General features: G+C 37.6%; 1 protein-coding gene across 3 annotated transcripts; it reads left to right on the forward strand.

The window, feature by feature from the left end:
• Positions 1-285: 285 nt before the first annotated feature.
• On the forward strand, positions 286-12340 carry LOC309477688 (calpain-1 catalytic subunit). Of its 3 annotated transcripts, XM_082141027.1 has the most exons (22): positions 286-830; positions 1207-1469; positions 1610-1679; positions 1870-1988; positions 3391-3524; positions 3618-3786; positions 4853-4936; positions 5024-5109; positions 5207-5281; positions 5712-5872; positions 5954-6114; positions 6512-6523; positions 6684-6895; positions 7715-7754; positions 7847-7912; positions 7990-8047; positions 8199-8263; positions 8374-8442; positions 9484-9562; positions 9659-9775; positions 9893-9951; positions 10056-12338. In XM_082141027.1, exons 2-22 carry the CDS (start codon positions 1218-1220, stop codon positions 10080-10082), a joined length of 2115 nt encoding a protein of 704 aa, XP_081997153.1. In that variant the 5' UTR covers positions 286-830; positions 1207-1217; the 3' UTR covers positions 10083-12338. The 3 variants fall into 3 exon arrangements, with proteins under 3 accessions (XP_081997153.1, XP_081997151.1, XP_081997152.1); XM_082141025.1 differs by having other exon boundaries at positions 9893-12340; XM_082141026.1 differs by having other exon boundaries at positions 286-1469; positions 9893-12340.
• The last annotated feature ends 174 nt before the right edge of the window (positions 12341-12514 follow it).

Raw genomic sequence — 12514 nt, forward strand, 5'->3', positions numbered from 1 at the left:
AAGCTTTGGCAGTCAACCTGACATGCATTCTCAACAACAGCCAACTACTTCAAATGAATCTTAATCAGAGTGTAAAAGGATAAGTGTTCCTTAACTGTCAGAACAGTGTATGCCCAGTTCATATCAAGCACTGTTTTATATTTTCGGTAGGCCTTTGAGTTGCTTTAGACTCTGGGTTTAAATTATGAAGCACAATAGATATAGAATTTATAAAACTGCACTCTTGTTCCCTAGAACCTTAAAAAAAATCTAGTGTTTACAGCTGTAATCGCCTGTAGATGGTAGTAACTTCACATTCTAGCTTTAGCTACTGGCTGCCGCAGTCACTTAATCTGCAACGCTGAAGCTGAAATCTGCTAATGTACAGTGGGTTTAAATAATAATTTAAATTATTCTATTGTCCAAATGAATGGCTTCCTGCAGATATAGCGCAGTAACGTTGTTGCCACATGTAATCTGTTACTTTTGTCTGCGTTTGTCAGTCGTTTACCTTTTCAATAAGGTTATTTAAAATTGAATAAAATAAAATAAAATCTGTTATTTCAGGCGATTTTCCTGTGTGTGTCATGTATCGGTCCCTGACTAAAATATTAATGTAATAATGATCTGCAAATGTCTCCAGCACCCTTGCGCCCTCTAGAGGAATATAACTGCTTGTCTCAAAGTAAATAGTAACATTCGGAACCACACGCGTGCGCGCGCTCCGCACTGCAGTCTTTTCAGCAGCCTTTACATGCTGGGACAAGCCTAACATGATATAGGCTAAGTTAATTAAACAGAACCTCATTGCAAGGACAGTCATAACAGGTTTTGGAGAGTGCCGTTTTAAGGTAAGGTACAATAATTAATAAGTATGTCTCTTGTCGTTGTCAAATGTTTTCACTCTCTTCATAAGTGGTTGTCAATATCAAGCTGTATATGTGTTATATTTAACCACCAACCATATAAACATAATGAGTGGAAGGATTTCTTCCCCTGATTTTTATTTCCAGTTCAGTTTTTACATTACATCTGCTTCTAAATAATTACATTTTGGGGGTAGATATGATAATAAATAAATAATAGGCTAATAATGTGGCTGCTATGATTGATCAAAGTGATAAACTTTGGATTTAGACTTTGTTGTAAAATAAGGAATAGTGAATTTGATGTGAAAGTGATGTGATGTAGCAGTGATCCATATGTTTTTTTGAGTGTCCCTGACAGTTCTTTCCAGGATGGAGCAAATTTGTGCCACGGGAATCGCTGCTCGTTTGAGGAGTGAATGGGATCGAAATGAGGGATTTGGTCAGAACCATATGGCCCTGAAGTTTTTGGGCCAAGATTTTGAATACTTGCGTGACCGCTGCCTTCAGAGTGGATGTCTATTTGAGGATGAAACATTCCCAGCCCAGCAGTCTTCTTTAGGATTCAAAGAGCTGGGCCCCGGCTCTGCCAAAACCAAAGGTGTTCGCTGGATGAGGCCGACGGTGAGAATATTAGAATAGTAAAAAGTAAAAAAAATAACACTGTTTGATAAACCAACCAACTATTTATCTATCAATAAGCAGAGACGATCCAGTCATTTGTATGCCCTGTCTGACCCATAGGTCTTCTCTATGTACCCCAGGATTTCTGCACTGATCCACACTTTATCGTAGATGGGGCCACTCGCACAGACATCTGCCAAGGAGCTCTAGGTAAAACAAGCATCTACTAAAACAGAATCAAATCAATGAAGAACTAAAAAACATGGCATGGATGCTTTCCTGCCAATTAACTCACAAGAAAGTGCATGTTTTTGTGATAACGTTGCTGAAGCAGCAATGAAGCATGTTTTCCATCTGTTTCACTACACTTTTTAATTTCTTTTCAATATATTGATTGTAGGAGATTGTTGGCTGCTGGCTGCCATTGCGTGCCTCACCCTCAATGAACCCTTGCTGCATCGGGTGGTGCCTCATGGCCAGAGCTTCCATCAACAATATGCTGGAATCTTTCACTTTCAGGTACTGAGCAGTGTACATTCAGATTTTAAGTTTTTTTCCAGTAATATTTTTTATTTTATATTTCTGACTCTAATTTTATAAATGTCTAATTATATATATATATATATAATTACAATATATATGATTGTATGACCAGCCAAATTGCTCTTTTAATTACGATTAAAATGTAATTATAATTTACAATTACCTATAAAAGAGAGACATCATTTAGAGGTAATCTATACACTTAGTCACACAAGAAAATGAATATTTTACCATTATTTAAGTAAATACATTTAGAACCCGTTAGTTAATCTTCTGACACATTTCCCGAGCCCTGGTTTTTGTGAAAAATCCCAAACATTTCCTTCCTTTCAAAGCAGCGTGTAAACTGATCTGTTCCCCTTCCATTTGATTCTCCATAGCTCAGCAGATCTACTTTAAGCCACAGTCCCTAAACCTCAGCCCACCCTGTCTGCTGCAGTGACTATATATACAAGCCTCACCCAGAAAATGAAATGGCCACATCTCTCACTCCTCTCTGCCAAATTCCCCTTCTGTTGTCCAGCCAGGAGCCATTTAGGCTCAGTCACTCAGTGAATGCGTGTAATGTTCAGAGCATTAGTGCTGCAGAGAGACTTGGAGTACAGCCAGTAGCACCTACTGAACTGATGTTTACATAGAGAGAAAAATTAACAAAGATGTTATTTATCTTTTTTTTTTTTAAACAAATGTTTAATAATATACACTACCAGTCTCTTCTGCTCACCAAGGCTGCATTTATTTGATAAAAAATACAGTAAAACACTAATACTGTGAAATATTATTACAATTTTATAATTATTTTAATATGTAATTTATTCTGTGATGGCAAAGCTGAATTTTCAGCATCATTACTCCAGTCTTCAGTGTCACATGATCCTTTAGAAATCATTCTAATTTGCTGATTTGGTGCTCAAGAAACCTTTATTATTATCAATGTTGAAAACAGTTGTGCTGCCTAAAACCATCATATATTTTTTTCAGGATTCTTTGATGAATAGACATGACTTTGATGACATCATGTGAATGCCAAAAATATAATACACCCATCCCCACATTGTTTGCACTGGTTAATGCTGCATTCATGCCACGTCAGTATTATCATAATTACGTGTTCCTCACTAGTAAAAAAACATTCACGTCTTCGTCAAACTCGTAATTACAAGTTGAAAAGTTGGAAAATCACTAATTGTCATCAATGTCAGACATGGATGCATTTAGGCATTGTGAACATTTCCACAGAAACAAATCTAGAGTAAGAGGATGTCAAAGCTTCAGAGTAGACTCTTTGATGCCTTTTTGTCATTCTTTCAATTATAATAATTGTGACATGATATGAGCGCAGCATTAAACCCAATGTGTTTCTTACTGGGTTTTCTAGTTTTGGCAGTTCGGGGACTGGGTGGACGTGGTGATTGACGACCGACTGCCTGTCAGAGATGGGAAGCTACTTTTCGTCCACTCAGCCGAGGGAGCAGAGTTCTGGAGCGCCCTGGTGGAGAAGGCTTATGCAAAGTAAGAAGGCCTCAGTGATACGCTTTCACAGGTAGACTTCAGACCAGGATCTTGTTTGGTTGTGTAATGCGTTGGTTGTTATGAATGTGACAGGTTGAACGGCTGCTACGAGGCTCTTTCCGGAGGCTGCACGTCTGAGGGGTTTGAGGACTTCACCGGTGGAGTGACGGAGATGTATGAGCTGAAAAAAGCTCCACCTAACCTCTTCAGCATCATCAGAAGAGCTGTGGAGAGAGGCTCCCTGATGGGCTGCTCGATAGACGTTAGTGCTCAGGAACAACATAACCAATAACCAATCAGTCTGTAATATCTGGAGAAGTCTGTGTCTTGAACATCTAGGTGAATTCAGGTTGATTGGGAAACTTTGTCCCAGTCATCTCAATGGCACAAAGTGTCCCAATCAGCCTGAATTCAGATACATAAAATATTAGTCCATTTCGAGCTTTTTAGAGCCCTTCAAATAAATATAATTCAGTCATATTATATAGTATAATATAATATAATCACAGGATAACATAATACTTTTGAATGACTTTCAATGGAGAGAAATGCTTTAGATTAAAGGGATAGTTCACTTTGAAATTAAATTTTGGTATGTTTTAGCTTACCTCAAGGGCATCCAAGATGTAGGTGTCTTTTTTTCCGCAGTAGTTTCAATTTTGATATTTTTAGGTCAAACCGTTCTTGTCTGTCAGTCATATAATGCAGGTCGATGGTCACTGTCTCAAAGAGCATGCACAGAGTCCAAATTAAAACAATTCCCCGTCGTCCAAATTAAACAATTCCCCATCGTAAGTACACATTGATGGCCTAAGACACGAAACGAGCGGTTTGTGTGAGAAAACGAACAGTTTTTATATCGTTTTTACCTCTTGAACTCAGCCACGTCCAAGTGATCTGAGAGCGCGGGCGGGTATAGATATATACAATAGATGTCGCCTTGGCTACGGTTTCGCATTAGCCAAGGCGACATCTAGTGACATCTAGGGAATTGTTTAATTTGGACGACGGGGAATTGTTTTAATTTGGACTCTGTGCATGCTGTTTGAGACAGTGACCATAGACCTGCATTATATGACTGACAGACAAGAACGGTTTGACCTAAAAATATCAAAATTGAAACTACTGCGGAAAAAAAGACACCTACATCTTGGATGCCCTTGAGGTAAGCTAAAACATACCAAAATTTAATTTCAAAGTGAACAATCCCTTTAAGTAATTTCAGCATCTACCAGCAGAGGCCATGCTAACCTAACTTTAGATTCTCATATTTAGATTGTTATTAATATATTCAAAAGTACTCAACTTTATTTTATTTTCACTTTCAGATTACAAGTTTCTTTGACATGGAGGCTATCACCTTTAAAAAGCTAGTGAAAGGTCACGCCTACTCCGTTACTGGAGTGGAGGAGGTGAGTGTTGGATTTTGATTGACAAGAAACTCAACCAATCACAGACAACTCATCATTGGCAGATGTAAATCTGTTGGCCTTGGCCAGGTGGAGTACAGAAGAAACCTCACAAAGCTGTTGCGCATCAGAAACCCTTGGGGAGAAGTGGAGTGGATGGGGCCATGGAGTGATGAGTAAGACGAATGATGTGAATAGGGAACATTATTCCTAAAATATTAATGAATAATGTCAGAAAGCTTTGCTGAATACTGTCACCATCTGTTAATTCAGGTCAAAGGAATGGCGTGAAATCGACCCATCTGTAAGGTCCCGTCTGCACAACTGCCAAGAGGATGGAGAATTCTGGTACATGTTTCTTGCAGTATTTTTTTAATCAATGGAATCTGTTCCTCTCTTGCATATTACTTTTTAAATAGTTACACATGTGGTATATTAAACAGGAATAATTAATTGCTCAATATTTATGGCACCATTACTGCAATTTTACTGTGTTAAATACAACTTAAACACAACAAGGACATCTATGGCACGTCATCCAAAATATGACACACAAATATGAAATATGGGATTCACCCAAAAAAGAAAATTCTACTCCCCTTGTGTCCAAAAGAATGTTTTTGTCCATATAATGAAAGTCAATGGGGACCAAAACAACATTGGACCCCACTGACTTTCATTGTTTGGACAAATAGAGCACTGACATTTTTTTCCCAATATCTTCTGAACTATCAATTTACGCTTTAAATATAAGTATTGTTCACTCCCCCGCACACAGGATGTCGTTCAGTGACTTCATGCGAGAGTTCAGCAGACTAGAGATCTGTAACTTGACAGCGGATGCGCTACAGAGCAGCGAGGTGAAGAAGTGGAACACGTCCCTGTATCCTGGTGAATGGAGAAGAGGAAGCACTGCTGGCGGCTGCAGGAATTATCCAGGCACGTTCTCTATGAAAGGATGCTTGTGAGCTGATATGAGTGACAGTGCTCTCACATTAAAGTCTATTTCTCTCTACACAGCAACATTTTGGATCAATCCTCAGTTTAAAATAGTCTTGAAGGAACCAGATATCCAAAATCAAGATGAATGCACTTTTCTAGTGGCCCTGATGCAGAAGAATCGCAGAAAGTTACGTCGGGAGGGCAAAGACATGGAGACGATTGGATTTGCCGTTTATGAGGTAGAAAACTCATTTGATATGGGCACAAGTAACTAAATAGAGTAATTGCTGAAGAATCAATCAGCTTTAAGATGCTTTTTATGCATCAGGAATAAACTCTTGTTTCGTTAAATATATTTCCATGTTATAGAGGAGACTGGGGCAAGTTGTCACATGGGCTTTACCTCACTAACTATTAGGCTTTAAGGTATGTTTTATAGAGAAAGTCAACTTTTAAGAAATATTCACTGGCATAAAATGTGTGACAACTAGCCCCACTGTTCCCTATATTACATTACTGGACGTAACAATTATTATAGGTTGCTAAAATAGTGATTCCAATTATAAAGAAAAACTGAAAGATGCATACTTATTATTAATTATTCTTTTTTCTAAACTTTATTTCTGAATCTTACAGGTCCCAAAAGAGGTACGAGATCAGCATTGTTTAACATAGGTAAACCTTTTGTTATCAGTGCCTAAACTGCAGATTGATTCTTAGTTTAGATAGCGTAACGCTGAGAGATCCTGCACATGGTCCGATAGCTGATGATATGCGTGTAGTGATATGAATCTCCTCCACTTGTCAGTATCTGGGCAGGGTGGGTGTGCATCTGAAGCGTGATTTTTTCCTCACCCACACGTCCAGCGCTCGTTCCGAGCTCTACATCAACCTTCGAGAGGTGAGCTCGCGCTTCTGCCTGCCAGCAGGGGAATATATCATCGTCCCCTCCACCTTTGAGCCCCAGAAAGAAGGAGACTTTGTGCTGAGGGTCTTTTCAGAAAAGGCTGCTGACTCCCAGTGAGTGACCATTTGAGAATGTAATGTTTTTTTTTTTTCCAAATGAAGAAATAATATACAGTCTATTCAGATTCAGAATGGTGAATTTGTTTAATATAATATTTTTAATGAAGCAGTAATACATTTTTGAAATGGTTAGAAATACAATTAAATAAACATCAATGGTGCCTTCACACACATGCAAGTCACCCGTGCTGTTTGCACTGATGCTCCCCATACCATGACAGATGCTGATGAAAGTATGAACTGTCCCTTACTTCTTTGGGATTGAGAACTCAATGTCCGTTTTCCCAAAAACAAGCTGAAATGTGGACTAATCTGATCACAGCACAAATTTCCACTGTTTTTGGACCATCTGAGATGAGCTCGAGCCCAGAGAACTTTTTGCATCTCTGCATTGAATTGATGTATAGCCTTGACCTTGCGTAATAGAGATTCGAGAGGCATTTCTTGATGCAGACTTATTCTTAACTTGACTGTGTTAAGTGACAACAGTTTTTCAAAGTGCTCCTGAGCCCATGTGATTATATTTAACACAGTAACATGATGGTCTCTCATGCAATTCCATCTGAGGGCTTGAAGGTCACAAACATTTAACAGAAATTTCCTGCCTTGCATTTAACAGAAATTTCCTGCCTTGCATTTAACAGAAGTTTCCCTGAATCTTTTCACAATATTATTGCATGTTCGGATGGTTAAATCTTGCATTGAGAAATGTGTGTTTTTTTGTCATGAAATTTGGCACAAAGTGGCGAGCCATAACCCATCTTTCTTGTGGATGGTTCTGAGAGAAAATAAAATGTAGTTCTTTCACTATAGGGAGCTAGATGAGGAAATTTCAGCAGATGTACCGGAGGAGGTGAGTTTCCCTGTGAAATGTTTTTAACAACACTGCACATAGATGAATACTGGGAAGTTTCGCTGCTAATGAATGTGTTGTTTCTATGGCAGCCTGCACTCCAGGAGAGTGACATTGACGCAGGCTTTAAGGCACTTTTCGCAAAGCTGGCAGGGCCGGTAAGACAGCAGGAAGTGTTGTTAATGGGTTGCTGTTATGCCCAATAGCTTCATTGATTACTCACTTTGTTCTACAGGAAATGGAGATCAATGTGTCCAAACTCCAGATGATTCTGAACCGGGTGGTTGGCAAACGTGAGTGTGCTAATGGACACGTAACGCATATTTCAGTTTTGCTAATTGACAACGTGTCACATATGCTGTGAATAAAGCTAAGGTCATATTTAACCTTTTATATTCCCTGAACTGATATATGAAATGACCTTATTTATGGTTCTTCTTACAGATAAAGATATAAAAACTGACGGATTTGACAAAGAGGCCTGTCGAGCCATGATAAATCTTATGGATGTATCCTTTAAAGACTCCACATTAATGAATGTTAGCATTTGCTGTCCACTTTGAAGGCATGCGAATAGTATGCATTAAAGTCTTGGAACAAACCTTGACCTGCTATAAAGACAACTGGTGTTGGAAAGCTTGGACTGACCGACTTCCATGTGCTCTGGGAGAAGATCAAACGATATCTTGTCAGTGGCTACATTTTATGCTTACTTTATGGTTTTACCAACCCAGTCAACGTGCGGGCGGGCTTTAGCATCATTAACTCCTGCAAAGCAGTGGTCTGTTGATAAGAAAAATTTAAACGATGTATATTACGATGTTATAAGGAACTATAGGCCTATATAGTATGAAAAATCGAAATTATGTATATTACGATGTTATGATGAACTATAGGCCTAAGCATTCAAAGAGTTTCTAAGGAAGCTGATTTTTAGAAGGCAGCTTTCTGACTCTGAAATGGTGAACAGGAATATGGTTTGTGTAACATTAGTAACACGTTTATAGAGGCTAATCATATTAATTACCGTTATGTGTACGACGTTGTAGAGAGCGATACGTAAAACGCATTACAATTCTGAAACATCGACTTGACGAGCCTGTATGAGTAGAGGCAGGGCTCATTTGCATATTCATGGGTCCACGTATAATAAATGAAGCAAGGGTGTAGAGTTACATCCAAGCTATTTTAAAGCATGAATAAAAAGAATGTTCACAGGAAAAACTTTTAAATATGCCATTTTGGTGATCAAAGATCAGTTTTATGAAAAATTATTGACTACGGGGGACTTTAAGCAAGGACACCTTAAAATGATCAAAAGTGACAGAAATATTTTCTAACAAAAGTTTTTACTATTTCAAATTAATGCTGTTCTTTTGAACGGTTTTCAATATTGATAATAAGAATAGAAAAAAATCTTGAGCAGCAAATTGGTATATGATTAGTATGATTTCTGAAGGATCATGTGACACTGAAGACTGGAGTAATGATGCTGAAAAATCAGCTTTGATATCACAGAAATAAATTGCATTTTAAAACTACATTAAATAGAAAACAGATATTTTAATATTTCACATTATGAATGTTTTTACTGTATTTTTGATCAAATAAATGCAGCATTGTTGAACATGAGACTGTTTAAAAAAATATATATATATTACCGTCCCCAAACTTTTGAATGGTAGAGTAGATCTTGACAGTATTTTTTTTTTCTTCAATAAATCATTAGGCTGTGTTTAGGAAGTTTGACTTGGACAAGTCTGGCACAATGAGCTCTTATGAAATGCGTCTGGCATTAGAATCAGCAGGTATCTGCCACATACAGCACTCTTTAAAAAGCACATCTATAATTACTGTGGTAAATTATGTTTATGATGACTTTTGGGATTTTATGCTTCAATAAGGCTTCAAGTTAACCAACAACCTGTTCCAGCTGATAATCCTGCGCTATGCAAAGGCAGACCTCAACGTGGACTTCGACAACTTTGTGGCCTGTCTGATCCGCCTCGAGACTATGTTCAGTAAGTGTGCCAAGTAGAAAACTCAATTTTTTATGATAATTTTCACAGTGCAATTACTGTAACCCATCAAAATTCAGCAGGACTAGATGTGTTGAGAGTTCACATTTATTCCAACAGAAACTTTTAAAACAATGGACGCTGATGAAGATGGTTTGGTATCCTTCAGCTTCTCCCAGGTTGGTCTAAACTGGTCATTAGTAATGAGAACTTCAAAAAGCAAATGTCTCTCTGTGGCTCAGTAATATATGTTTGCAACATTTCTCTCCCTCTTGTCTTATAGTGGATCACCCTCACTATGTTTGCTTAGGTGGATGTTCCTTGTCCTCTCTGCTTCCTCAGTCCCAAATCTTCTTTACTACATGCCTCATGTAACCTCAGTTGTGTTTATGAAGCAAGTGCCTGACCAGCAGGATAGCACTCATACTATCAGCAGTATATGGCAAAATGCACGATTTAGGAAAGAAAAGCAAATATTGAGATACTACAGAATATACTCAGAAAAAGCAGTGAACCTGTTTTTTTGTTTACACTTCTGTTCAAAGGTTTGAGGCCAACAAGGATTAATTAAATGGATCAAAAGTGACAGTTCAAAAATGTATGTTCCATAATGTTAAGAGTTTCTATTTCAGATAAATGCTGTTCTTTTGAACTATGACTCATCAAAGAATCCTGAAAAAAAAAAAATCCACAAAAATATTAGGCAGCACAAATGTTTTCAACATTAGAATAATAAATGTTTTTGAGCAGCAAATCAGCTTATTTAAATGATTTCTGAAGGATCATGTGACACTGAACACTGGAGTAATGATGCTGAAAATTCAGCTTTGCCATCACAGGAATTGATTACATTTTGTAATATATTACAATAGAAAACAGATCATTTAAATTGTAATAATATTTTACAATATTTCTGTTTTTATTGTATTTTTGATCAAATAATTGAAGCCTTGGTGAGCAGAAGAGACTTCTTTCAAAAACAACTTTCCAACCCCAAACTTTTGAATGGTAGTGTACAATAAAGCTTACAAGCATGCAAGATATGGTGCAAAACTTAGAAGTATCTGAGCCAAAGAGAACGTTTGTACTTATGCCAATGACTAGCCTAGTCTGAGTAAAAAGTTTAGTCTATAACTGTGAAATAGAGTGCAACAGTTGGGTTTCAGGAAGTAAAAACTCCATTTGTTTTCTCCATAGGGAAATTGATTTTTAATAACTTATAAACCTTTAAACAGCCTTAAGGCCTGTTCACACCAAGAACGATAACTATAAAGATAACTATATTAGCGTCCACACCAGCGGATGATATCGTTCTGTTTATTAGAAGCACGTGCTTGTCTGTCACTTTAAATGCTCAAGCTCATTACAGCAGGATGGATTTTGATTGGCTGTCAATATTTGTATCGATCATCGGATAAAAAAGGGATAAAATCGTTTTTGAAAGTGATTCCAACGCTGTGGTGTGAACTCTGCTGTTCTTTAATCTTGAGAAAGATTTTTATAAATATATTTATATCGTTATCTTTATAGTTATCATCATTGGTGTGAACGGGCCGTTAGCCTGCATTTTTGCATTATACTTAGTTTCAAAATAATCTTGTTTAACAGCAGAATTTGTGGTGAAAAACTACATTACCCATGATGCAGTATAGAAAATTCCACCAGAGTCGAAATGCCAAAAGATCAATTTAGTTCTGCCCAATCCCATGAAGCACTGCCAATTATGTAATCGAGTCGGTCTCCCTGCGCTCTCAAAACGCTTAAATATTTGTATGTGGTCATATTTTGCAATACACTTAAAACATATTGCTTATATATATATATATATATATATATATATAAAATCAACATTTTTAAATGAGCAGTTTCACATTTCTCCATCGTTTTTAATTGACTATGCTGTTTGCAATTTTTCATGGGATTGTAGGTCTTCCCATCACTAAAGCTGTTTTGTACGTTTTTTTTATTGTTTTTTTTTTATTTTCAATTACTTTTTTGCTTTAAAGGTATAGCGGAGGATTTTCCCGAATTTTAGAAAAGAACCGCCCTCTCCACTTTTTGAAAAAATGCACATGCGCAACACTCTGCCTGCTCCCGAGAGGGAACGCCTATTAAACGCTAGCATCGCTAATCATAGCTTACATTAACTTTTACTGGCAGTGATTTTAAATGGATTTCTCCAAATAGCATGCCAAACTTTACCTGTCGAGTAGAAACTTCGCAACTGAGGCATCAGTGGGAAGCCCAACCTGTGCTTTTAGCGCACTCCAGCGTGTGAAATATTCTCCCAAAAACACTGGTCTTGTTTCTTTCTTCAGAGGCCTTTCTCTTCTTGTCATACAATTCGTAGACACTTTTTCTCTTGCGACCCTCAAACATATTGAAAAAACCCGGTGAGAACGGCGAGCTTCAATGAATGGCTGAAACCGTAGCTCACCACACATATACACCTGAAAGTGCGCATGCGCAGAAAGGACGAGCACGTACAACGGCCTTACGTAAAAATATCACCAGAATGATTGACAATTAGGAGGACCAATAGTCTTGATGATCCACCCGGAAAAAGAAAATCCTCCACTATACCTTTAAATTAGTGGTTCTCAACGGGGGCGTTCAGAGAACAACGGGGGGCGTTGGAAGCAAGATTTTTGAAAGGGGGGTGTTCACAAGTTTAAATATATAACGCAAATTTTTGTTCATTTACTTTTTTTCATTTTAAGCATTTAGTAATTTATTTGTAAT

This window comes from Leuciscus leuciscus (assembly GCF_965113295.1).
Source record: "Leuciscus leuciscus genome assembly, chromosome: 16".
In the NCBI taxonomy this organism is placed as follows: domain Eukaryota; kingdom Metazoa; phylum Chordata; class Actinopteri; order Cypriniformes; family Leuciscidae; genus Leuciscus; species Leuciscus leuciscus.